The 27,953-nt window shown below is 45.9% G+C and overlaps 1 protein-coding gene across 2 annotated transcripts in view; it reads right to left on the bottom strand.

Moving 5' to 3' along the window:
- The window catches only part of TYR (tyrosinase), an 86,768-nt gene that overhangs the window by 6,829 nt on the left and 51,986 nt on the right, over positions 1–27,953 (bottom strand). Inside the window, exon 4 of one of the 2 annotated variants that reach the window (XM_084841606.1) lies at positions 4,701–4,882. In XM_084841606.1, the coding sequence (XP_084697732.1) occupies positions 4,701–4,882 (182 nt within the window). Of the gene's footprint in view, positions 1–4,688; positions 4,883–27,953 lie in introns of both variants that reach the window. The other variant, XM_084841605.1, reaches the window with a different exon arrangement.

The following is a 27,953-nucleotide window of genomic DNA, read 5'->3' as shown; positions in this document are numbered from 1 at the left end:
ATCCATGGCGGAATTCTCCAACATCCCTACCTACATGAGGCTATAATTTGCTACCTATCTTCCGTTTCATCGCAGAATTGGGATCTGAGCACTACATGAAGAATGTTCCCTGTCCTTCTTTTCTGCTACACATCCTATAGGTGGCACTGTGGTATAGCAGAATAGTGCAACTAGAAGTGAAAAAGTGGTTTCTTTCGCTTTCACAATTAAATGCCGCATTTTCCTTATTCTAAAAAAAACTTGCCGAAAGTGCTTATTAGACACTAAAGTGAAACTGGAGGGTCACATTGTCCTCTAAAGAACCAATAAACAACCATGCATAGGGAATGATGAGCTCATGAGGCCTCATCTCTTTGGGGGCAGGGCCAGCATGCATGGCCCTGGCCCTGCTTTTAGCCCTCTGTGTGTCCTTTGGAATGCTTGAATGTTATTGAGCTTCATTAAAGTTACTGGCACTTATGCCTGCTTGCATGAGTTAGTTGTGGGTTTCCAGTAGGTGGTAGTCATGGGGCCTTTCTCCACCATTAAGTACCCAAAGCAGGAACTGCCTGAACAGGGCTGAACTAAAACTCTAAAGCTGGGGGATGCTAGGGGTTGTAGGACTTTTTTCTGTCTGAACATGCATAGGATTGCACCCTAATGAAGGGGAGTTGATGACCAGCATGCTGGCAATCTATTCCAGCTTCCTTTTGCTGTGAGGCTGACATTCGGCAACTTTAAACAGGCTCAGCATGCAGATTGCATTCCAAGGTAAGCCAGGGCTGCGAGGTGATCCCTGACTGCTTCTTCTGTAAGTTAGAACGCTGTCTTGAGTGCCATTTCCTGGTAATAAGGCAGGGTACATTCAAAATATAATCTACTTTTAAAAAAATCTAACAGGTTCCCTTTTGTGGGTTACATTTCTGAAAAAAAGCTTATATAGAGAGAGAGAGAGAGAGAGAGAGAGAGAGAGAGAGAGCCAGGTCCACCATTTCTACATGCAGTTTTTAAGAGCCTAAAATGGAGGTCAAGTCAGTGGCATTCTTTCGTCGTGCTGCAAAATAACCAGCCAGAGACAACAAGAGAAAATGTTCATTCAGGAAGGCACTAAATCATACCGTAGTTAGGCTGTATTTAGCAGAAGAATGTGATGGGGTAGGCTGAATGCTATTTGGGGCCAATTTGCTAAGGACAATGCAAGTCACATACACACGTATACACATATGCACATGCACACACACAAAGACACACACACGGAGTCAGGAGACAAAATGTTTTCCTGGGGCAATGTTGCCCAAAGTGCTAAATGTGCTAAATGATCATTCTGACAGAATGTCTTGGTGGCAGTGGTGGTGGGGGGGCACGGAGTGGGAGAGGGAGGGGGAGCGGTTTAAACATTACTGTTGCTAAAATGCTTCTGCCTTTGGAGTATGATAAAACTGGGCCTCTTGACTGCAAACTGCATTTTCATCCAAACATAAAAAAAAAAGTCCTATACAGGTTTGTTTTGTTTCTGCAGCGGGAACTGAAAAGGGGGCTGAGATTTATTTATTTATTTATTTATTTATTTCATTTCATTTCTATACCGCCCAAAGCCGAAGATGTAGCTCTTATTTGTTGGCTTTGAAAAATAAAAACAAGCAAATAACACAACAACAAACCCCTGAAGGGGCTGGAGGAGATGTAACAGAGGAGCTTGTCTTAACTGTAGTTATGAGATCAGGAACAGACTGGAGGATGATGCATTCCCAGTTCCTTTCTTTTTTTCTGGACCAAATTCTCCGCACCCACATTATAAATGTGGCTAATGGCAAAACTGCACATTATATAATGCACGTTCGTATTTGTATGCATGCATTTATTTTTAAAGTAGCAGCTGTCGGGGTCCCAATCCAGACTGGGAATGCAGCAAACCCAGAGACTGGGTGCAACCTTTCCACCTGTGCCCCAGTCCCAACGAAAGGTCGGACTGCACCTGGGAAAAAATGCCTCCAGTTCTGGGCACCGCATTTTAAGTAGGATAATCGCCCGGTTCAGGTGTTTCCTCCAGAGAACAGTGAGGATAGATGTGCTTGTCTTGCCCCCCTGTGCCAAATTCCCCATGGCCTGGTCCTACTGCCTTCCATGTGTTAGGGTCGAATTGGTGAAGCGGGGAGGTCCCTGTGCATGATTTAGAATAGGGCTGGAGAACCGCTTTCAGCCTGAGAGCTGAATTGCATTTTGGAGAAGCTTGGAGGGGGGGGGTTGCATTCCAGTGGTGGTCAGGGCCACAGATACCCCAAATACCAGCATATTTTAGCTTAATGCACTTCCTGCCAGTAACTAAACTGTAGGATAGGTATTTCAACCTTTTAGAATGGGGGGGGGGGGCTGTACAAATGGCAGGAAAACACCAAGTATCAGTGGTCAAAGGAAAAGGGGCGGGGCTGTCTGGGGAACCCTGGAGGCCTGGATTGGGACTGCAGAACTACCAGATCTGACCCCCAGGCCTGAGGTTCTGCACCCCTGATATATAATAATTCAGACGCAGGCAGGGGTGGCATCAGGGACTTGTGGTGGCAGGGCAGAGCAAGGGACCATGTCCTCATTTTCCCCCCTTACTGTAGGGGAACTGTAGAGGAAATGCCTCGAAGAGCTTTGCATATTGAGGAGATAGTGTGACCTGTTACACCTGCTTCTTTGATGCCTGAAACTCCTGTGAGGCCTTAAAACCAAGGTCTCTCAGGCCTCTTTAAGAGCTTTCTAGCTTCTTGGCCTGAGACCTTGTTCTTCTAACAAGTTAGGATGGTATGGCCTGAGGGGAGATAAGAAAGTGTTCTTCAACTAGTTGAATGGGTGTCACAGAGAGGAAGGCCAGGATTTCTTCTCGATCATCCCAGAATGCAGGACACGGAATAATGGGTTCAAGTTCCAGGAAGCCAGATTCCGGCTGAACATCAGGAAAAAGTTCCTGACTGTTGGAGCAATACAACAATGAAACCAGTTACCTAGGGAGGTGGTGGGCTCTCCCACTCTGCAGGCATTCAAGATGAGGCTGGACAGCCATCTGTTAGGGATGTTTTGACTTGGATTCTTGCACTGAGCAGGGGGTTGGACTTGAAAGTCTTGTAGGCCCCTTCCAACCCTACCATTCTATGATTCTAAGGCAACGAAGGTCTCTTTGGTTGTGGTCCACTTGCTAATTTAGCTTAAGATGAAAAAAAGCCTAGACATCATGAGCCCATCACAGAAGGTGTGATGGATTAGGGAGCTGTGAAAGACAGCATGTAGCCATGGGAGACTTTGACTATATAATTCCCTCCAGAGGATCAACTACTTTGAGCTTCGGCACAGACTGGGACCGCAGAGGTGCTGTGTGCGTCAGCCGACTGCAGTCTCTCTGCTGTCGTTATTTGGGGCTCCCGACAGCAGAATGGAGGAGTAAGATATTTTGCTTAGTTCTGCTTTATAACATCATATGCTTAACTTTAATACTCTGCCTGCTAGAGTTAATAAAGCTATTTGACTTTTACTCCCTTGTGTAGTCATTGCTCTGAATCCAAGAAAGAACCTCTCTGCCTTTGGCAGAACAGGAATGTGGGAGAGGGAAACTCTTAAACAGGGCTATTAACAACGTGGAGTATGTCCAGAGGGGGGTGAGGGGTTGGCAACCAAAGTCCTAGGAGGAATGGTTGAAAGAGCTGGGTAAGTTTAGTCTACAGAACAGAAGGTTAAAGGCAGTGGAGGCTGGTGTCTCCGATGTCTGTGGGGTGGTGCATTTGCTCTGGGTTTCAGTCAGAAAGAGTCAGACCTCTAAAGGAGCTGTCCAAGGTGCTGAACCCTATCCCCAAAATAAGTTCAGTGTCTGACCCATCAGCCAGGACAGCTAGGCTGGTGAAGGCTAGGGAAAGGGCCTTTTCGGTGGAATTCCCTCCCTAGTTACCTCTACCATGCCCCCTCTTTGATGAGCTTCCACTGGGATTTGAAAACCTGGCTGTTCAGGAGGGCATTTGGGGTGGGTTAGGGGTTTTTGTTCAGTTGCTTTCTCGTATTTTGTGCTGTTATTTGTATTGTACACCACCTAGAGTGGCCAGGTAGCTGGCCAGATGGGCAGCTAATAAATCTAAATCATCATCATCATCGGAGCCACCAGCCTCCACTGGTTAAAGGAAGACATGAGAGCTCTCTTCTAATACCTAAAGGAAGGACATCGGGAAGGCAAACCATAGTTGCAAGATTCCTGCACTGAGTAGGGGGTTGGACTATATGAGTTTCAAGGTCCCTTCTAACTCTAAAATTTGATAGTTCTATGAAAATGGTCTATCTCCACCAAGCTGCTTTTTCCCAGGAGCAAAGCTGCGATCACTTCCAGTAGCAGACTCGCTCCCAGCATGCCTTGCGTCTGTCGCACACTTTGCAGTGCATTAAAAAGATAGTCCAGCAGAAGAAGTAGAACTAGGAAGTACATGGCTGGATTTGTTCATTCTGTTTCTAAGACTTCATAGCCTGCTGAATAATCCACAGGATCTAACAGTGGTTACATATTTGCATGAGATGAATGAACAAATTAATGCACACAGACATACACAGCTGTCTTGGAATTACTGAGCAGCAAGTGTCCATCAGCCAATATTTCCGAGGATCCTATTGTCTTAGGGACACCACAATGTGATGTCTCAAAACATGCATAGTCATAGGCTTTTAGTCTGGATCCAGCTACAGATTTCAACGTTCTATGTTACCTGGATTTATTAGATACTCATAGTCATATCCCAGTTCTCTTGATGGAATGAAGAATTCCCCATTCCTGTAGAGCGGAATGAAGGGGACCATGTAATATTCACGGTTGTGTCCAATCGGGGCATTGGCCGCAGGGTAAACCTCGAGCAAAGGTTGGTGTCTTCTGAGCCACTGTTCAAAAATGCTGTGAAAGGGAACATTTCTGTTAGTTTTGCAATCCTCCTCCTCCTCCTCCTCTTCCTCTTCAGGCTGAAGCGGCAAGAAATAAAAATACAAGATCACCAGTAAAAACCACCACTAACACAAACAAAATGGTAAAATGGAAAAGTCCAACAGAAGCCTCAATAAAACTGTCTTCATCTGACACCTGAAAGTTAACAAAGAAAGAGCCAGGTGAGCCTCTTTGGGGACTGAATTCCAGCATCGTGGGGCAGCCACTGAAAAGGCCCTGTCTTGCGTCAACTTCCTCTGCACTTCCAAATCCAGTAGGGTAGGGACATGGGCTCTACAGATGAGTCTGAGTGTGAAGGTTGGATCATATGGTGTAAATATGTAAGAAACATCCTTCAAAACTGAGAAGAAATGCAATTGGCCAGAATCTCTGTGATCTTTCACCTTGAGAAGTGATTGGCTTCTTCTGAAGTGTTGTATAGAGGGCAGCTTTAAATGTGGTATGATATAGCCATCAGCATCGCCTATGGTACACACATTCATAATTTCTGTCCTGCTATCCATGCTTTTGAGATGTAGCCCTCCATATGTCCCCAGCATAAGGTATAGTTGGTGCTGATCCTTACAAGATTTTGGTGCCACCTAAAGACTTACTTGTTCACTCAGGGTTTGGACTGAATTTGTGTTGCAGGATTGTGTAGATTGTTCTCATTACTGTTCTGTGTTACTGTTTTCCTCTGCTTGTAGGGTTTGTTTTTTTGGGGGTGTGTGTCAATGTATCATTTTATTATATTTTCTTAGTTGTACCACACTTTGGCACTATTTTATAGTAAAAGTGGGTAATACATTTTATAACTAGCTAACTAAATAAATAGATTGTGCCCTCTGGGTCTTCCCCCATGATGGTTGCATGTTTGGTGGGAAGTCTGAACTGGGAACCTACTCATGTACTTACATCAGCTCTTCCATGTGATCCAGAACCTCGAGTGTGGTGGGTTCCAGATCGCATGGAGGAGCCTGCATGAATATACCTGTATGCTCATAGGTTCCCCATTCAGACTTTCCACCGAATGTGCAGCAACCAGGGAGCGGAGCCAGTGGGCACACTGATGTTGGGGTAGGACCAGTGGGTGCAGCCCCCCTCCCAAGTGATTCAATGAATATGTGAAGGGCCACATCTGGAACAAGAAAATAATTTTGCTGCATCTTTGCAGGAGGAAGTGAATGATCTAATCACTCCTGATAGAGATGCAGCAGAATAACTGTAGGGACACGTTGACTGGATGGATGCAAGGAAGATGCTGCGGATGCACAGATACTGTGGAGGTGTGCACTGGGCTGGGCTTGCAGGATACTTTAAACCAGGGGTGTGGAACCTCTTTCAGCTTGAGGGCCAAATTCCATTTCAAAGAAGCTCTCAGGGGCCATGTTCAACCAGGGCTGAAGGCCAACGGGGGCAGGCCAAAGGCAAAAAGGGTGCAGACAGATGTTCCAAAAGCAGTAGCACATTTTAGCGTAAAGATCTTACAACCGGTAAGCAAGCCTTACAAGAGACATTTCAACCTTTTGAAATTGGGGAAAATCTACACAACAGCCAGGAAACCACCAAATGACTGGTTGGTGGGTGGGTGGTGTGGCCATTTGGAGAACTCTGGAGGGCCAGATTCGGGATTCCTGTGTGGGGGTGGTTTTGGCTCCCAGACCTACTTTAAATATTTAGGGCGCAATCCTATGCAGGAAGGCAGCCGCCTCCAAACTCAGAGGCGACCACCTATCCAATGCAGGGCGCTTCTCCCGCCCTGCATTTGCGGCTAGACAGCCAATTTCGGCTGTCTGGCCGCGGGAGGGTGGAGCGGTGGAGGAGGCTGCTGGACAACACATAGGATATGTCATACCAGCATTTCTGCCCTCCCTGCCCCAGAACGCCCCATTTTGGCTGCTCCGTGCTCCTTTTGCAAGCACACAGCACGGGGCTGTTCCATGCTGCCTGCGAGGCAGCGTGGAAGCAGGGGGGAAGGTTGGTTCCCAGAAAACCAGAGATCCTATGGCCATCTAGCCACTAACAGCCATAGGATTGCTCCCTCTGTTGTTGTTGTTATTATTTACATTAATATGGCAGCTTTCCTCCAAGGAGCTCAAGACAACATACCTAGTGTTCCTCCCACCCCATTTTATTCTTATAACAACCTTGTGAAGTGGGTTAGGATGAAAGAGAGCCTGGCCCAATGAACTTCATGGCTAAGTGGGGATTTGAACCTGGTTATCCCCAGCCCTAAACTACTGACCTAGCCACTACGCCACAGTAGGTTGGATCCAGACTTAGTCATACTTAAAGTGAACCCATTGAAATCAATGAGAAGTAAGGTAGTCATGACTAACTTAAGTCCCACTGATTTCAGTCTACTCTAATTATAACTCAAAGGGCACAATCCTATGCATGTTTAGACAGAAAAAATGCCCTACAACTCCCAGCGTGCCCCAGCAAGCCATGCTTTTCTGTCTTAACAAATTAACATACGGTTGTGCCCTAAGTGTGGATCCAACTCACCATCTGCCATGGTATACTCATTGACTTGCAGCATACTAGGTTACTGGATACAGATTTTGGAAATGAATGTACTACAGTCATTTTTTAAATGACTAATTTGTACGTCTAAGAGGATATTAATGGCATAACCAATTGCATTAATGTCCTGTGATTTCAGACCCAGATGGTTTTTAGCTTTCCGAGGTTTCCCCTCCATTTCATTTACACCATCACCATTCAAAACAATCCTCCAGTCATGTGAAAGGGCAACCCCATTCCTTATGGCAACAATTACAGAAATCAAGAAGTAAATTATGCCACAATTTCAGGGCCAGCACTTTTCAATTATGGTAAGGCATTAGCAAATCTGACTTAAGATGTTTCTGCAGTGAGAAGCACAATTAATGTGCCTGAAAAACAAAACAAACATGTTTTAGATTTCATAGATTATTAACTCAATAAAGCTGAATCAAAAACAGCTTGGATGCAATAACTGAAAATTATAGGTTTGGGATTGTTGCTAAAAACACAAGAACTTTTCCCCCCTTTTCCTCCTAGCTGCATATCATCACTCTGAGGCAAGGAAATTCTCAGTGGCCTTTGGACTTTTTAGCTGTAACAGTTAAGCATTTATTATGTCTTGAAGAATTTGATTAGTACGAACTGACATGATCCCCACCTCCCAGGTTAATGAGAGTTTAATTAACTACTGGCTTTTGTGCTCCTAAAATATTCCAATACACTTCTTGGCTCCAAAATGGCATCAAATTCAAAATACAGTTTGAAATGCATCTTCGGAGAAAAAAATACATCTAAAATTACATATTTAAAAATACATAATTAAATGTGAAATTTTGTGTAATTTACTTCTTTTTTTAAAAGTAGATTAATGCAGAAAGGAGAGAGAATGGATTTAGAGGGGAACATACGCAAAGTGACACAGGCTAGAAATAGACTGATTCACCCATTCCTAATTCCATCCTGTGACTAGATCATCACTTAGGCCCTATGGCGTGCGATGAGACAACCATGTATATTTAAGACACATGTTTGCTCTGCTCTGTTCATGTACAAAGCAGGGGTGGAGCTACTTTTTAGACAAAGAAGAATATGCATGGGAGGGAGGGCAAGCCACTGTGGTGTAGTGGCTAGAGTGTTGGACTGGGACTCAGGAGACCTGGGTTCTAGTCCCCATTCAGCCATGAAGCTCACTGGGTGACTTCGAGCCAGTCACTGACTCTCAGTGTAGCCTACCTCACAGGGTTGTTGTGAGGATAAAATGGAGAGGAGGAGATTATGTAAGCCGCCTTGGGTTCCTTTCAAGAGGAAACAAGGTGGGATATAAATGTAGCAATAACAATAATAATATCCATCCTTCCTCTGCTTTACTTCACCATGCTCCCTGGCCTTACAGAGCAATCCTATAGTCCCTGGGAGAGTGTCCCAGGGACCACAGGCTACAGTGGACTTCTCCTCCCAAGTGATGCCTTAAGGAAAGATGCCTGCATACCGGCAATATCTGAGTAACACCTGTGCATACGTAGAGAGCAAGAGCGCTCTTATCCAGAAAGGCCCATAACGGGGGAAAATACAACACCAGCTGAATAGGTACAGCTGAAGGTTTGTGGATGTGGTATCACAGTTTTATCCATTATCCTATGATAAAGGAGTAGCAACTGGATCTGGCTTGATTTGTTCAAGGCCCACAATCACGTGCAGCCATTTCCTGAAGACAAAGACAGGAACCAGCAAGAACTGCTTGCTAACCACTTGCTAACCATTTCGAAGTTTAATAACCAATTTTCCTTGAAGAGTGAGATAAAGCCTGAGCAGATTAAATGCCTGGGATGTGGCTGGGTAGCCTCTCTAGATCACACATTCATAATATGTAATCATTCCTTCTATATCTGATTTTCGGGAGCAAGTGTCATTGCTTATCCAGCCAAGATGACAACCCATGCTTGAGAGGTAGTTATCAGCAGGCTTGGAGAAACCTTGAGTTTTGCAGAAATAATAATAAATCTTTTTTGGGGGGATCTACGGGGAGGGGAACCCAAAACCAGCTCAGTGAGGACTCAGCTTGCTCAGTGGCCACAAAATGCTGACTGACCGGCGGGGGGGGGGGATAGGGGGGCAGAAAACTGCATGAGATTAGGAACGCTCCACATTGCAACATGTTTTTGCAGGTCTCTCCTGTTTATTGCAATTCCCATTTTTGTTTTTTATTGCAAGGGGTAGGACAGAGGAAGGGATTAAAAGATTGCCCTTAACATGGCCCCTGAGGATGTGTAATGGTATAAGTTACATTCTTGGTAACATGAGAGATAACATGTCACTTACATGGACGTGAGGAAAAGAAATGATTCCTCTCACACACACACAGTGGACTGGGGTACAGGGCCTTTTCTTCTGTGGCACCCAGTTGTGGAATGAGTTTCCCAGAGAGGCTTGCCTGGTGCCTACATTGTGCTCCTTCTGGTGCCAAGTGAAGACCTTCTTATTTTCCCAGTCATTTTAGTCTTTTAGCTCTGTTGTTTTAAATCTGTTACTGTATTTTAAATCTCTGTGTTGCTTCTAGCCACCAAAAGTGTGTGGTTTGCTCTTGTATAAGGTAGTTTTAAGCCTTTACATTTCATATTGTATTTTATGATGTATTTTATGGTTTTGATTGTTGTGAACTGCACAGAGAGCTTCAGCTATTGGGCAGTATAGAAAGGTAATAAATAAATACATAAAGATAAATAACTAATGTGGAGGAAAGGATCCACATAGTGCAGGGTTCAATGGTATACTCTTCCCTTACGCTCTTCTCCCTAACTGGTGTTTGGCCATGCAATGTATGAGAAATTCATTTCAGTTTGTTTTTGACCAGAATTCTCCCGGTTTGCACCTCCTGGAAGCAAACACAGACCCAAATTCAATCTGTGGTCAAAGCTGGTACATTTCCTAGCTTGGGATGTGATTCATGGAACAACAAAAAAAATGTGGTCAGAAAATGTGTCCATTTGAAAAATGTGTATGAAAAAGTGTGTACTTCGAAACATGCCCACACACTTTCATCAATGGGAGAAAAAATGTATTCACTTAAAAATGTGCACAGCTGATGTATACATTTAGGAAAATGCAAACCAAAATACACACAATTTTTTGTGCAAAAAGGACAAACAAAAGTCACAATCAGCTATGGATATGAGTCAGAAGGAGCTTCCAGGAGGAATCTGGAGAGCCTTAACAAGCTCAAGTTTTAATGATTTGCACATCCCTATATGCACATGCACATCTCATGTGCACTGGCATTACCTTCATGCGCGCCTTGAAACAAGAGGGAACAAACTTCAATCAAAACTATGCAGGAAAAAGTGTCAGCTGTGTAGAAACAGAGACGATATCCTTTATTTACAACAGTCAATTGTAAATAAAGTGTTTCAGTCAGTCATTGTGCTGTTGTTTTTTTCCAAGTGGCTTTGAGCAGGTGTACTGCCTTGATAGCACATATTCAGAGATGAAAGCTTTTGGCCATCAACACTGAGAAGATTCTCACTTTATTGCAAAGGCAACTTCCTTTGAGAAATGTGTTGGGAATAAAGGACCCTGCCTTTATCTATATTGCCACTGTTTTCCTGCCCTCGTGGCCTTTGGATTTATTCCTCACGCCATCTCTTTTCATCGCAGAAAGCCATGCATGAGTTACTTGTGTACTGAGCCATGAATAACTTGTATGCAGGGGCCTGGAGAAGAGGGAGCTAGATGGCTGAATGCTATAACACAGATGTGTGGATAACTGGATATGGGACAAGAATGGGAGTTGTCATGTTCTCTGGCCTTGATCCCCTCCCCCCCGAGTCAGAGGATTCTGAGGTGGTGGAGGCTTCATCCGGTGAGCCTTTGTCTGTTACCCTGGGATCTTTCAAGCCAGAGAACATGGCTCTACCAGAATCGTCAGAGGCCACACCCCAATTCAGTCCTCACCACCTCCATGCTGGAGGATCCAGCAGCTGTAGAATCATGCAATGGCCCTGCAAGAGACAGTCAGACAGATCCTCAGAGGGGCAGGGTTAACAGCAGGCCCAGATCAGCCAGTTTTCATGAAGCCACAGAAGACCTATGCATGTTGCTGAGACAACAGTTCTTCTTGAGCGAGCCCCAGCCAGTGTAGCTCTGTCCAGGTTCCTGACAGGACTTGCCTGATTTTTCCACCCTCATAGCTGGACTTGATTCTGCATCATTGGATGGGGCTCTTCCCAGCCCTTCTCAGGAGTCCAACTTCTTCAGATCAGGTCCTCTAGGAACTTGACCCAAACTAGACAGGAGTCCTATTGAAAGTAATGACTGCTGGCACACTGTGGTTTGTGTGTGCCCAAACACATTGCTGAGGGTTGGAGCAGGAGGGAGGAAAGTGGTTGAGAGAAAGGGGGCAGCCTTCTGAGGAACCCCAGAGGGCCAGATTGAGTCCCCCAGTGGGCTGAATTTGGCCATGGGCCTGAAAGTTGACACCTCTGTTCTAAGTGTTACCCTTATTGCCTCCTAAGCTTGCAACTATGCCTATAGAGGAAGCGTAGGTAATAGGGATGGGTGAACATGCAATGTTCAAGCCCACTGAGGTATTCAAAGCTTGGGTTGCCTCGTTCGCGTTCCTGAACGTGAGCATTATTTTTTTCCTAATTGGGGGAGGGGGAACATTTTTAAAAGTGCACATTTTTCCCATTTGAAAAATGTGTATCCCCCACACACAGGCTAAAGCATGAACATGTGGATTAGGGTGGTGGTGCATTCATGCACATGTACAAATTCCAAAAGTGTGTGCTTGCGTAAGTGTGCACTTTCCAAGCAAATGTAGGTTCGGGAAATTGCAAACATTTCCTGAGAACTGCATTCCTGCTCGCATTCCTACTTGGGGTTGTGAACAGGACATGTTTGTGTGATTTGCGAAGAGGAATGAAATTCTCATACATCCCTAACAGATACTGCCATGCCTGTTTTTTCTGAGCTTTCTACAGTGTGATAGAAGCTGTTATTTCAAGGCTCCAGGGATGGGCAGGGTGGGTAGGTGGGAATCATTCTCTGACCAGCTGTCAGATGCAGAACTGGTCTGGATCACTGTTTTCCAGAGACGGCTTTGTCTCCTCTTGCACACCGAGCAAAAGGGAGCGTTGCCCAGATTTCTCTAGCCAAGAGTCCAAGGGAGGCAAAATTAACCTTTTCAAAATAAAACTATGCATCGCTTATCCAGTGACTGAAGGGCAGTCAGTTGTGCATTCCATAATTGCCTCAAATGAAATTGGGGCCAAAGTGCTTACATTGTCTAAATTCACATGAGCCAAAGAGCACCTGTTCCTAGATTAGCAGACCAAGGGATCATGATCATTATAATTCATCAGTATTTTCATAATATTGCCACAAAGTTTGGGGTAGCTTTCTTTGTACACTGCATCCTAATAATAACAGTTGGATTCTGCAGCTACAAATATGTAGCATATTGTTGCTAAATGGGATTCCCCTCCCCCCTGCCCCAGTGGATTAAAGAAATTTAATTTATTGATGGAGGGAGGGAGGAATCCTATGGCCCCTAGACAGAGTCGGCGGGGGGGGGGGGGATAGGATAATTCAGATTCCTGGATCTGAGGTTGGAGACAGCACTCCAACCGCAGATCCAGGAAACCATGCTCTCCACCACCCCTTGTGGCTGGTGTGGAGAGAACTGCATTTGCTGCTGCTGCAAGGTCACAAAGACAACCCTGGAGAGGAGGTGAAGGGGGCGTTTCCTTGGGTGGGGAGAGAACTTGGGAAGCCAGGATATGACACATCCCAAGGTCTCCCCATACTCCTTTGCTCCTGCTCTACAGCACCCCAGTAGACAAGTGGAAAAGCCTATCTAGCCAAAATGCAGAGCGGGAGGAGTGCAGCAGTGAAGATCGTCTCCACCACTCCTCCTGCTTTGCATAGGATTCCTGTAAGCCTCTGAGTACAGAGGCTTATGGGCATCGCCGTAGGATTGTGCCCTGATAATATTTAATATAATAAAATCCCTAAGCAGTTCACATGGGGAGGCACATGCTAGCCATGAGGAAGCACAAGGGGCTTGTTGGAACACTGAAGAGTCACTCTGAGGCTGAAAGTCCTGCTGAAAACAGCCTTGCTGGACCAGACCAGAGTCCATCTAGCCCAGTGTACTGTTTCCAGCAGTGATCAGCCAGATGCATCTGGGAAGCTTACAAGCAGGGAATCATGGTGGCAGTCATCAACAGAAATTGCATATTTATTTATTTTGTGTATTTGTAAAGCACTTGCATCTACGTCAATTGCAGCCGTAAAAGCCATTCGCGGACCTTGTCTTTTTAAAACTTGGAAGCTGTCCCACTCAGAGTCTGGCAGGCGCAGGTAAGTGGAGCCGGTCCACTGAGGGCCCTGCAGTATTCTTGGGAACCCAGCCTTATTTGCATCCGCACTCCACAGTGGATTTCTCCAGCATCCCTGCAGTCATCGCTAAAGTTTGTCCTCACATTCTGAGACCCAAAGCTCTGAATGTTGAGGTTCTATTTACCTATCATGGCTAACAGCCACCAGCACTTCAGTCCACCTGGCTTCTGAAATTGAACCAGCCAGACACCACTTGAAATGTGCTCTTAAAAAATGAAAGCTTTGACTCTCTGGACGCTGCTTATGGGTGAACTTTGGATAGAAACAGAGAGGAAAAGTCCACATTTAAATTTGCAGCCCTGGCCATCACACCCATTGTGACTTCTTTACTTTACTGGAAGATCCTTAAGAATGAGGAGTGAAGAGGGAAGAAGCACCGTGGACTAATGACAAAGAAGGGGAAGGCGGGCTCTGGTGCTCGGAAAAGGAAGACCAATATGATTTAGGACTAGCATGTGCAAGCATTCAGAGAAAGGAATCACTATTCATTTTAGAGCAAGAGACTGAAGGCTTTAAACCACTCCTGAAAAAGGAGATATCTCGGAAGTGTGTAGAGCACAATAAATTTTCCTTTTTCGAGCACTGGAGCCTGCCTCCCCCTTTTTTGTCGCTAGATCCATAAGAATCCCAAATCTCAGAGTGTGACAGCCCCACTGATTAACCAAGGCCAAACTGACATGACATGTTTGAATGGTTAAAAACTTGCAACCACAGTTAAAATCTAACTATCTCCTCGTACCGTCCCACAAGTCTCTTGACCACAGTATTGTCTGCTCTGAGGGGCAGTGGCTGCCTAAGGTGTTCTTTAGCAGCCCTGTGCTACCTGAGATTCTTTACTTGGGGGTATGAGGAACTGAACCTGGGATTTTCTGCTAGCAGAGCATGCGGCCAACCACTGAGCTATAACCTCTACCCAGAAATCTGCTAAAGATCCAGATCCCTGCTGGCTCCCACCATGACGAAAGGTGGACGTTGCAGCCACAGCCACAAGCAATTCATTGTGGATTGTAGATAGCAAACATGGACCAGGGGGTGTGGAACCTCAAGCTTGTGGACCAAATCCAGCCAAGCTGGGATCCCAGATGGCTTCACTCCCTTTCCCCGCCCTCTTATTTATGTATTTATTCACAATATTTATATACCACTCCATATCAAAGATTTCGGAGTGGTGAACAACAAGCTAAAAGAATAAAAGCCCATCATTTAAACAATTAACACGTTTTAGAAGAACAGATTCTGAACTTAATAAAACGTGGCTGGTCACTCAGGGAAGGCCTCTCAAAATAACAATGTCTTCAGGAGGTCCCGAAAGCAACACAACGTTGGTGCCTGCCTGACCTCCAAAGGCAGGGAATTCCACAGGAAGGGGGCTACCACGCTGGAGGCTCTTTTCCTAGTGGACTTCCAACCAGGCCATTGGGCCACATGGAACCACGTGGAACCACCAGGAGCAACCCATCTGATGACCTCAGTGACTGGGCAAGTTGGTAAAGAACAAGGCGCTCTCTCTTTCCCTGACAGCTGACTAGTGGAAGTCTTCCTGGATTGTGCACTGTTTTTTCCTCATTCTAAATGGTGGAAATGCCACTCCCAAGACTTAGCTACTGGCATTAAGAGCTTTACGCTGCAATATGCTAGTATTTGAAATTTTTGGATCCATCCCTTTTCATTTGGCCCCGCCCCCTTGGCCTTTGGCCCTGATGACCACTGAAATGTGGCCCCCAGGGGCTTTCCCAAAATTGAATTTGGCCCTCAGGCTGAAAGAGGTTCGACATCTGTGACACAGACAGATAGCAATCATAGGGACCCATGTGTATACAAAACACAGACAACAAAAAACCGCAAACCACCACCAGAAGCAGCACAGGCTTTAAAAATGACTCCGGATGGTGTGAATGGGTGTGGGCATGTGCATGTACACACACACACACACACACACACACACACACAGATAGATATTTTTCCTTATTACTGTATTTATTTTTCTTACTACAGCTTAGGTACACATGATCCAGCAAAAAAGTAGCCCCTCAAAACCAAGAGTAATTTGTTGCACACACCACTCATTGTGTGAGTGGATGATTTCTTAAATCTTAAAATCTTTATAAATATATATCTTGAGCAATGTTTCCACTTGAAGAATATTTAAACCAAAGCAAACAAAAAGAAATGGTAGTTGAGTGGATAGTGTCATTATATTGTTTAATCACTAGGTGGCACTGGACTCAGCTGTATCTGGGGAGAGTTGGGAGTTTCCGGTGTTCTTTCTGTTCTTGTTTAAGACAGACTATCATAGAATCATAGAATAGTAGGGTTGGAAGGGGCCTACACGGCCATCGAGTCCAACCCCCTGCTCAATGCAGGAATCCAAGTCAGAGCATCCCTGACAGATGGCTGTCCAGCCTCGTCTTGAATGCCTCCAGTGTGGGAGAGCCCACCACCTCCCTAGGGAATTGGTTCCATTGTAGTATTGCTCTAACAGTCAGGAAGTTTTTCCAGATGTTCAGCTGGAATCTGGCTTCCTGTCACTTGAGCCCATTATTCCATGTCCTGCACTCTGGGATGATTGAGAAGAGATCCTGGCCTTCCTCTCTGTGACAACCTTTCAAGTACTTGAAGAGTGCTATCATATCTCCCCTCAGTCTTCTCTTCTCAAGGCTAAACATGCCCAGTTCTTTCAGTCTCTCCTCATAGGGCTTTGTTTCCAGTCCTTTGATCATCTTTGTTGCCCTCCTCTGAACCCTCTCCAGTTTGTCTGCATCCTTCTTCAAGTGTGGTGCCCAGAACTGGACACAGTACTCCAGATGAGGCCTAACCAGTGCTGAGTAGAGGGGAACTAGTACTTCCTGGGATTTGGAAGCTATGCTTCTATTAATGCAGCCCAAAATAGCTATAAAGGACTATAAAGTTCTCGTCTAACTTCTTGACTGGAGTCAAATACAACCAAAGCATCCAGGCTTTCAATCTAAATTGTTTGGGTGGGGGTGGGGGGATCTGCAAAAGGTTCACCCTGAACTGGGGGGGGGGGGTATTTTTTTTTTTGGAGGGGACACAAATCATTTGTAATAGTTTCAAGGGGTCTCACTTGCTTTCAGTTTTTCTCGTTCGAACTATGGATGGGTGAATCTAGCAATTTCAGTGTCTCGTTTTCCCAATAAGTGTGGTTCATCTCATACTTTGATAATTTCTCCAGTCTTAAGTTTGGTTTGTGTCAGACTTTGAGACCAGGTGCCCCCAACATTTTTGGGCCAGTCAGCACATTTGGAATTTTGAGTCGTGGGTACTTTCACAGAATGGCTGCCATGGGGGGGTTGCCTATTCACAAAATGGCTGCCACGGTGGACAAGGCTAGTCACAAAACACTCATTTCCCTGAAGGCAAAGTGGTGAGGCTAAAAGGAAAGTAATTAGCCCAAGAAACTAAGTACAAGGCAGATCTGAGGTCTGAGTCGGAATGTCTGTTGCTTGGAAATCTGGCCCTTTTTTGGGCCCACAGATTTCCATGCTGCCCCAAACTTGGCTTGAATTTGCAAGCCAACATGTGGGTTTCTTCCCAAAATCCTGGAACCTTTTCTGGTTTTTAAATTCTCATTTTACATAAATAGCAATTTCCACAAATTGCAGCTGTAGCATAATTTGCACAAATTGCAATCACAATTTGTGCAAATTACACAATTTACAGCCACAATTTACACAAATTACGGCTGCAATGTATGTATGCATTTATTTATTTATATACTGTCAGGGGTGTTGCTAGGTTCTTAAAAGATCTGGGGCACAGACCCATAGCGCAAATCTGCATATATATATATATATAATATCCAAGTCTAAGCGCACCTCTTATATATGTGTGTGTGTGTGTGTGTGTGTGTGGTGTGCTTGTGTGTGTGTATAGATTACATACATACATAAGAAGTGTGCACTGACCCCGCACCCCACTTCAACTCAGTCCCCAATTTAGCATTTTGGAAAACATCCCGTTTCTGCTTGGGCCAATTTGTAGTTGGACCATTTCAGCTCAGCACTCAACCTGAGTCAAGGGTTGGGAAAATGAGTCTTTATGCTTCCTGTTGACTACCATGGGTAATTAGAAAAAAACCCCACTATAACTTTTTTTCTCTTGGTCAGAACTGGATGATAATTTCAGGTATAGTACCCCCTAGAAGGGGATTACACCAGCCTAATGTCAGAAAAATAGGTGCAGGGTGTATATTTTGATTTTCTTTTAAAGGGAACTGCCAATAACATTTTAATTCCTTGGAAGAATTGAATAAACGTTTCAGGATTCATTGCCCCATCAGAGGAGATCATGTCTCCAAATTTCAGAATGATAGCCAGAAGGGTTTTTGTGCAAGGGTGGCCTTGACATTTTGAGGTCTCCAAAAGAGGACATACTTCTCTCCTTATTTCCCCTGTGGTCCATTTTTCTTAAAATTACAGACAGCCTACAGCTGTCCCTAAGTAAGAAACCAGCAAAGTTTCAAAAGGATATGTGCAACAGCTCATGTGGAAGAGGAGTTCTCCAATTTGGTGGAGGGAGTGATTTGCTTTCCCTTCACCTCTTCCCCGATAGTTTTTTTGGGTAAATTTGTATGAAAACGCACAGATCATTAGAGGTGTCCCCCAGGCAAGAAATCTGCAAAGTTTCTGAAGGATATACATGCATGCAAATTTAGAATGGCTAGAATTTATTTACATTTCACCAATGTTAGCAGCAGGTGAACATGGGCGGGAAGGTGCTATTGCACTCATGTCCTACTTGTGGGTTTTCCATGGGCATCTGGTTGGCCACTGTGTGAACAGAATGCTGGACTAGAAGATGGACCTTGGTCTGATGCAGCATGGCTGTTCTTATGTTCTTAAATATAGAGTGCCTCTGAGCCTATGCAGAATGCTTTTCTTTCACCACTGAGCACTTACATTCTCCCCCTACCAATTCTATCCCCCCTATGCAACCATCCCTCCTCATCCTACCATCCTCCAGCAACTCTTCATAAAAACAAACCTCCTCCTTGTTATGCACAAGCTCTCATTGTATCTTCCTCCCCATAACTTCATTTGTGCCAAGTCTTCACCAGGTTTCAGCCAATGAGTCTGTTTTCAAAACTAGGGCTCATTTATAGAGAAACTCTGAGCATGTACTAAGTGCCTTTCCCTCACCACTGAAGCTAGAGTTGATGCAAAATGAAAAAACAAACACACACACAAATGAAAAAAAAAAACATGCATAGGACTGAGCTGAACAGGTAGTCAGTTCATTAGATGGAATTGGGTAGGCACTGTATTAAGCTTGCAGTACCATACATACAGCTCAGGACTTATTTCTGAGTAAACATGCAGAACATCAAGGTGCAAACCTCCCTGCAAAAGTAACTCATGCTGGAATCCTATGCACACTTTTATGAAGGTAAGCCTCATTAAACATAATGTAGGCATACTGTACATAGGATTGTATAAATGAGCAGTATTTATCTCCCCTCCACTTAAAAAAACAAACCAAAACCTCCTATTTTTATTAAAGACTTCTGTTCATAGGAACAAAGGAAGCTGCCTTATGATGAGTCAGACGCTGGGTCCATCTAGCCCAGTATGGTTGACACTGACTGGCAGCAGTGGCTTTCCAGAGTTTCAAACAGGATTCTTTCCTAGCTCTACCTGGAGATGCTGGGGATTGAACCTGGGACCGTCTGCATACCAAGCATGTGCTCTGCCACTGAGCTATGGCCCTTCCTATTGCTGGATAATGGCAACTGACAACAAAACAGCCCCAGATTAGTTTCTCTGCAACCATGTGAACCCCCTTTTCTCAAAGACTTGAGTGAGGAGAAGGAGACAAAGCAGCCCTCTTGTCTGTTTGTATAAAGTCAAATACAGTTAAGAACTTCTCTTGCCCATTGAAGATAGTTCTCTTTAAGAATTCCTCAAGATATGCTCTGGGTGGAATAAAGAAGAGAAAGAACAAGATAGGGGAGGGAAGAAGAAAAGAAGAATGGTGATTGGAAATGTGAATGGGAGTGGGGGGAGCTGAGAGAATTCCCTAAGCCAATTGGCTGTCAGGAGCGCTCTGGCGGCCTCTTTCAGTCTACTCCAATAGCTAACTCAAGACACAGACAAAAGGATTCTTTTCAAGGCTTTAATCCTTTTACAACTTAATGACTCTTTCAGATGCTAATCACCAGCAACTAATCACCAGCAACAGCAGAGTAGCCTAAGCTCCAGGTTAGGCAGTTGGTCCCCGTTTGAAGGAGAATCATGGGAAGACCCTGAACTTATGGGCTAGGGAGAGTTCCTCCCTCTTTCCCTTGGGTCCTCGGGACCCAACCGTTGCTTGCACGCCAAACGCGCCCTACACCTCTTTTCCGCACCCTCCAGCTGTCGTCACTCCCGGCGTCGGCATTGAGCATCCAACCAGCCCCCCTCCCGCACTCTCTCGCTGCCAGGGTCACTATCTATCTCAGGAATGCTGGCAGGAGGAATCTCAGCCAGCTGCTGTGCCTGTGAGAGATGAGCGCGCTCCTCTCCCACCGATTGCTGTTCCTCCTCAGAATCAGAACTGCTTTGGGGTTCTATCAGCTCAGTTTCCACCCTGACAGTGGCTCCTTTCAGAAAGGTAGTAGTTCAGAGGAATTTAGGAGGCTCTGGAGGGTTTGTAAGGATTGCACATACTTAAATTAACTTTATGAGGGGAAGTGGCTGAGGGCTTTTTCTAGCTCTTTTTAAACTGTAGAACCTGTTTAAAAGCCTGAGCAGTTCCTTGATCATGACGCCACATAGTCCTAACCCTCCTTTTGAAATAATTTGAGTCCTACAGCTATTTTAGAGAAATTAAAGTGGAGGGGGCGAAAGAAGTTTGTGGAGGCTGATTGGATCCTTTGCTGTACTGATGCTACTAAACTTCTGCAGAAGCCAAAGGTTCCACTTTGGGGCAGTAAATTCAGGAGCTGTGTGAAATACCAGCATTTCACATGAAGCTCTTTCTTCCCTTCCTTTTCCCTCTTCAAAATTTCGTTGCATGCAAGCTCCCAACAGTGGGCATGTAAGAGCAGAAAAGTAGGGGGAGAGAGATTTTTGCACCTCAAAAAAACCCTACACCAGAGATTTGGGATAGTGACCTCCTAATGGTCACCTTAAACACTGTCTGATTAGGATCTCTAATCCCCTGGGTGGCTTGGCAGTTTTTACTTTTTGTTTTAGTCTTTGAGAAAAGGAAACTTTACGCATGGCTAGCACAAAAGCCACTGGACCTAACTGTCTGAAATTTGGGAGGTTCAGTCAGCTTCATAGAGGCTGCCAGGTCCCCAAATTCCATGCATGTATGTGGAAGCACAAAAAAATATAGCTCTCTGCTTTGACAGATTTTCTTGAAAATAGCAAATTTCACCTGTGACTAGCACAAAAGCTACTTGACCCAACTGCTTGAAATTAGGGCAAATTCAATCAGCTCTATGGGTAGCTGAAGCTCTCTGGGCAGTTCACAAAAATTAAAACCACAAAGTACAACATAGAACAACATAAAATATGAAAGCCTATACATTATAAAAGTATAACCACAATAAAACCTAGCAACATTGCAGAGGTCTAAAATACAGATTTAAAACAGCAGAGCTAAGCTAGACTAGAACTAGACCAGAACTCTAAAATGCTGGGAAAATAAAAAAGGTCTTCACTGGTGCATGAAAGAGTAAAACATAGGTGCCAGGCGAACCTCTCTCGTTCCACAGCCACGGTGCCACAGCAGAAAAGGCCCTCTTCCAGGTAGCCATGTACTATTTACATAATTTTGTTATTTAAGTAAAACTTTACAGTTTGTTTGCTTTTTTAGCCACATATTATTTACAATTTTCCTATTTATGTAACCCCCCCCCCCGAAAAAACATGAACTGGCCCAACTTACTGCTGATCAAGCTGGGCCAGCTTATGGGAAAGCAAGCTGAGGTCCGGGGGGCTGAGCTGATGAAAGCTCCTCCCCACTCCTGGAAAGATTCCTCTGACATCCCTAGGTCTGAGTCCCCAAACACAAAACGGCTCTTTTGAACCCAAATAAAGATGGTGCTGGAGGGCAGCCCTTCACTTTTTTTATTATGCCATTCTCCCAGGTTGTTGTTGTTGTTTTCAAGATTCAGAATAAGCCTTAAGAAATAAATACATTTAAAAAAGAAATCAGGAGGGACAGGATGCCCTTCATGGGTGCCACAAGAAAGTGTCAGTGGGACCACTGGCGCCCATGAGCACCATGTTGAAGTCCCCAGCCCTAGAACCAGAGAAGCCACCTCTTTTTAGGGTGTTAAATTCTGTACTGGGCACAGATCAGGGGATGGTCTGAAGGCATATGAGACAGGTTTGCATCTGGTCAGTGCTTGGAGGGGAGACCATCTGGAAATCCTATGTGGCCACCTTGAGTTCCACACTAGAAGAGCAGTGGGATATAAATGTAAAAAACATAATATAAATAAATAAATAAATAAATAAATAAATAAATGCTGTGTGGCAGGAACCTGTCTCTGGATCCTGGAGAGGGCGATTGTCCCTCCTACCCAGCTCTCCTGAACAGCATCACTGGATCATGTTTTCCCAATGGTGTTTTGCCTCCCTGGGGCCCTCTTCAAGAACTGGAAACCATCTAGTCCTCAGCAAAGTGTCAGGCAACCTGAGCCCTGAGCTGACAAACCTTTCAAAGAGCGTAGAACATGTTATGGCCTTTTACTGTAAGTGTGGGCATGAGGCCACCGCTAATGGCTGCCTCTTGGCTTGCCTTTGTGTCGCAGGTCTATTGGGGATTTGAGCCGGAGTTCACGCCGTTCCATGGGGTATCATTTGGAGCAGATTCCATCATCAGAGGGGGAGGCAAGGGCTGGAAGCAGCTTATGGCTCACTGCGTGAATACCAAACGATAAAAGCAATAATGAAAATAATACTTGGCATGCAAGTAGGGCTGTTTTAAAGTCCTGAATTGCAGCATGAATATTAATCAATCCATCTCCGGGCTAAAAGTGGATCGTCTCACAGACAGGGGAGAGGATGCAGTGTGTGACTGATGCATATAGCTGATTGGCTCCAGGGCCACAGATGTAGTGAGGGTTGAACCCCAGAATACAGTGGAAGCTGGTGGCTCCAACATCATTGGGGCAGTGAATCCGCTCTGGGTTTCAGTCAGAACCAGTCAGAACTCTAAAGGAGCGATCCAAGGTGTAGAGCACCTTGGATAGCTCCTTTAGAGTTCTGACTGGTTCTGACTGAAACCTGAAGTTCATTCATCGCCCCATTGACATTGGAGCTACCAGTATCCACTGCCATAAAGACAGCACACGACCATTCCCACCATGTCAGGGCTTCATAGCAATGCCCCCGCTTCCTCACTCCCTCCAAAGATTGCTATCATTGCAAGAGGTTTCTAACTCTTTTGATTGCACTTTTCAGTGTTACAAGACTGGAAGGGCCCTCTTTCTCTCATTCCCTTTAGGAATGATATATGAGATCATATATTTCCATATACTTCCCTTTAGGGATATATGAGAATTTCATTTTTGCTTGCAAAACATGCGAGCACACCCCTACTGAAGCTCTGAAGGCAAGCGTGAGCACGCATCTGCCGACAATATTCACAAATGGTTGAACATGTGCTTATGTTCATCTTGTTCCAAACTCCTGGTTCGATTTGCACAGATTTCCTAATTTGTGCAAATTTCCTCCATGGATTGAACCAGCCCTAGCTTTAGTCTGTGGAGGAAAGCTGAGCAAATTTGGGGAAATTTGTGCAAATCTCCCATTCAACCGCTGCTCAATTTGCACAAGTTGACCAGCGATCGCAAATGAGAACAGGATTCAGGCACGAGATGAGTGATGAGACGATGTTCGGAGCATCCTGGTGATCTTGAACATTGCTAATTTGCCTATCCCTAGCCCATTTATTTATTTAGAAAACGCATACCCACCCTTACAATGTGTTTGCATCACTCAGGGTGCCTCACAACAAGGAAAACCCCCAACAATTCCATAAAAGAAAGAAATCAACCACACAAATAAATATTCTCATAATACTAGGCCCAGGAGGCATCCAATGAAGCTGAATGATGGGAGATTCTGGATGGATGAAAGGAAGTGATTCTTCATGCAGCACATAGTTAAAACATGGCATAAAATATGGAATATGAGGGAAAGTTACAACAGCTGGGATTGTCTAGCTTGGATAAAGGGTGAGTAAGGAGTAACATGATAGAAGTGTACAAAATTATGCTTGGTGTGGAGAATGTGGATAGGGAGACATTTTTCTCCCTCTCTCATAATACTAGAACCCAGTGGGGGTCATCCCATGAAGCAGAGCATTGGGAAATTCAGGACAGATAACTGAAAGGATGTCTTCACACAGCGCATAGTTAAACTATGGAATTTGCTGCCACAAGACATTGTGATGGCCACCAACTTGGGATGACTTCAAAAGGGGTTCAGAGAGATTCATGGAGGAGAAGGCTGTCAACGTATACTAGTCATGATAGCTATACGTATATTACTTTCAGTATCAGAGATAGCATACCTCTGTATGCCAGTTTCTGGGGAACATAAATGGAAGGGTGCTGTTGCACTCATGTCCAGTTGTGGGCTTCCCATAGGCATCTGGTTGGCCAGTGTGGGACCAGAATGCTAAACTAGATATGTTTTTGGTTTAACCTCATATGGATCTTCTCATGTTTTTAAAAAACTCGAAACAGGTTTGGCAGATAAAAACATAACCCAGGATAGCCTTTCTGATATATTTGTGTACAATGGGTAGGGATGTTTTGGTGGTGGTGGTGGTGGTGGGGATTTATTCATGGGAATCTTAACCTGTAGTCTGAACCAGTAGAGTGTACTCCAAACACATAGGTTCACTACCACATCTGTCCTTAATCCAGAATTATTTACCACCGGGCACTTATCCACTGGTTAACAGAGAGAATGGCCAAATGTGACTATACTCTGGACTGAGGAATCTCTAGCTTTGCTACTGGCCATGGATCCAGTAACTCCTGTGGTACAGGAGCTGGTACACACCCTCTTCTCTCTACCTCCCACCACAGCTAATGTAATGTGTGACACATAGACAGGCATGTGTGATCCCTTCCTATTTTTATGGGGAAGAATCACAGACATTTTGTTTCTGCATATATGAATGACATTAGGAGCATCAGTCTCTCACATTGTGTTGGGTGGAGGCAGGACCATGAACTGCCAGTCCTCCACCATGGGAACTGGATATTGATGTTGCTGAAGTAGGGATGCTGGAGGAATCCATCCAGGGGGTGGAGCTGTCATCAGCATGCTCCCCCCCCCCGACTGCAGCTTGTTTCCCCACAATCTGGCCTGACTCAATCTGCATCGAGTTGGGCCAGGTCATGGATTTTCCTTTAAAAAAAAATATGTACACAGAAATGTGTGCAAATTGTGGGCACAGTTTGTGTAACTTACAGAAATTTCATCTGAAATTCATATAAATTATGCAAATTGTGCACTGCAATTTACGCACATTTCTATTTAAGTTTTTTGTTTGATTTTTTAATGGCTATAGTATCTGGGTTTGTGGAAAAGCCCCATGGCTTGGCCCACAAATGTGAGCTGAGTCAGGTGCTCACCGGGAGTCTGTCAAGCCTACAAATGGCTGGATTCCACAGTGATGGACATTCAGAGGCAGTGAGCCTATGTACACCAGTTGCTGGGGAACATGGGTGGGAGGGTGTCCTGCTTGTGGCACCCTGGCCAACAGCTGGTTGGCCACTGTGTGTACAGAATGCTGGACTAGATGGACCCTTGCTCTGATCCAGTAGGACTCTTTGTATGTTCTTATCCCTATGCTGGAGTTCATAATTACCTGGTTCAGAATATACATTTGTCCACAGGGCTGGCTCAAGCCATTTTGTTGCCTGAGGCAAAGGACAAGATGGCTCCTCCCCTCCATTCCACATACAGAAGCCAAGTGGACTGGTAGCTGAATCTTATTCCAATACTGGCAATGGGCGAGAGTCCTCCACCACACCTGAGGGCAGCAGACAATTTTGGGGGTGCAACACAGGCTGTGTGGCAGAAATAGCTCTGTCCTCCAAGACAGGGGAATGGCTGAGAGACTCTGGAGGAATGGCCAGGGGAGCTGTCACTGCTAGCATCTGCCATCTGAGGCACTTGCCTCACTCTGGTAGGGCTGACCCTTGCTTCCCTGAGCTGTGCCTAGGCATGGGCGAAAGAGTGATGTTTGAGCTTGCCTGTCAGGGTTGCCTCTCAGCGCAGCAATTGGCGGAGTAGCTCAGAGTCTGAAGAGGAACCACAAAACGTGGGGGAGGAAATTTGCCAGGCCTGGACAGAGATGGATAGACCTATTCCTCAAGCTTCACAGGCACAGATGGATGGAGAGGGCCGCTCTTCACCCAACCCTGTGAGAGATAGCGAACGAGGAGGGGGGGCTGGTAGAGCCTGAATTCTTAGATGCTAGATGCAGATGCAGGGACAAGAGAGAAATGGCAGGCGCGGAGCTTAGGCGATCTGCCCGATTGGCCCAGTGGGAACAGCTGTGCTTAGAGTCCTCATGAGATAGAGGTAGATCCCCCCCACCCCTTAAGTTAGGACAGCAAGCTAGCCTATTCCTCAAATGGTGGGTAACTTTTGTAGCTTTCCTTTGAACTCCCTGAAGGCATTTCTTCTGTAGACTGAGGATCACTGACAATTAGCATTTGAATGTCCCATTGATTTAAGTGGATTAAAAAGCCTTGGATTTGAGGGCTCTTGTCTGTGTTTTGATTTGGCTTGTGAAGTTTACAGCTGGGGCAAAGGGAAATGTGACATCGTCTAGATTCCCCGGATATCAAATCGCTGCACATTTCTCCTTAATTTGTGCTCCATGTTCATAGGGATGTTAGAGAATTCTGCCACGGATCCCAGGGGAGCCGAATTCCAGTGACTTCAGCCCCCCAGAATCCGTGGCGGAATGGAGCAACCTGCCCCACCACCCCGCGAAAGCCCCGCGAAACGGAGCCTAGCTGGCTGCGGCTCCGGCGGTGGCTCCAGCAGTGGCTCCGGCAGCAGTGGCAGCTCCGGCTGCTGCCGGGCTGCTGCAGACGCAAATGGCATCCTGAGTAGGGGACGCCATTTGCATCCCTATGGTAGCCCGTGATAGGCTATGTAAATATTTACATAGACTATCACGGGCTACCATAGGGACGCAAATGGCGTCCCCTACTCAGGACGCCATTTGCATCCGCAGCAGCCCGGCAGCGGCTGGAGGCCCCGCTGCGGGTTGGCCCGGCTGGCAGCTCCGTGGCCTGGCTGCGGAGCGGAGCCGGCCAGGCAGGATTCTGGGGGGGAGAAACGGAACGCCTCCCCCCCGTCAAGGATTTCGGGGGGAGGACGGAGCGCCTCCGCCCCACTGCAGATGTCCCTGGACGAAACCAGGTAAGTGTTTCGTACATCCCTAGATGTTCACTTTGCAAGAATGGGAAAATTGCACAAAAGAAACAGTTATTAGGGCTGTGCAAGGACCCCCTCGATTGGACTTGGAAGCTGCTTTGCAGCTTCCGAGGTGTACCCGATTCAGCTCAGGCAGATTCGGCGGGCCACCGACCTGACTCGGCCCCGAATCCGAAGCGGGATTCAGATGGCGAACCCCACTTCGGGTCCCCCCCCAACACCCCTGCACAACCCCCCAGGTCCTTACCTGGGCCTCCTCCTCCACAGCTGTTGCCTTCTTCGCCGCTGCGCCACCGCCACACCACCACTGCCTTCTCTGTCTTCGCCACCTCCACCACAGCTGTCGCCTTCTCCGCAGCCATGCTGCCTTCTCCGCCGCTACCACTGCTGCTGCCTGCTCTGCCACCCCTGCTGCCAGCTCCTGAGGCCTGGATGTGCTGCAACTTGTCTTCTTGCAGGGAGCCACCATGTCTAGGCCTCAGAAGATGGCGGTGGCGGTGGCAGAGAAGGCAGCAGTGGCGGTGAAGGTGGCGGCAGCACGGCAGTTAGCAGAGAAGGTGGTGGAGAAGGTGGCAGTAGTGGAGAAGGTGGCTCAGGTAAGGACCTGGAAGTGCCAGGGGGCTGGGCGGGGGAGGGGGTGAAGCTCCGAAGTGCACCGAGTTCCGCGGAGAGCCACAACCTGCTCCAGGTCCCTTAGTGCCCCCTCTGCTCCA

The sequence above is a fragment of the Heloderma suspectum genome, chromosome 3 (genome assembly GCF_057233095.1).
Source record: "Heloderma suspectum isolate Gila_16-S chromosome 3, 16-S_ref, whole genome shotgun sequence".
NCBI classification, from domain to species: Eukaryota; Metazoa; Chordata; class Lepidosauria; order Squamata; family Helodermatidae; genus Heloderma; species Heloderma suspectum.
This window is presented reverse-complemented; position numbering and strand designations above follow the sequence as displayed.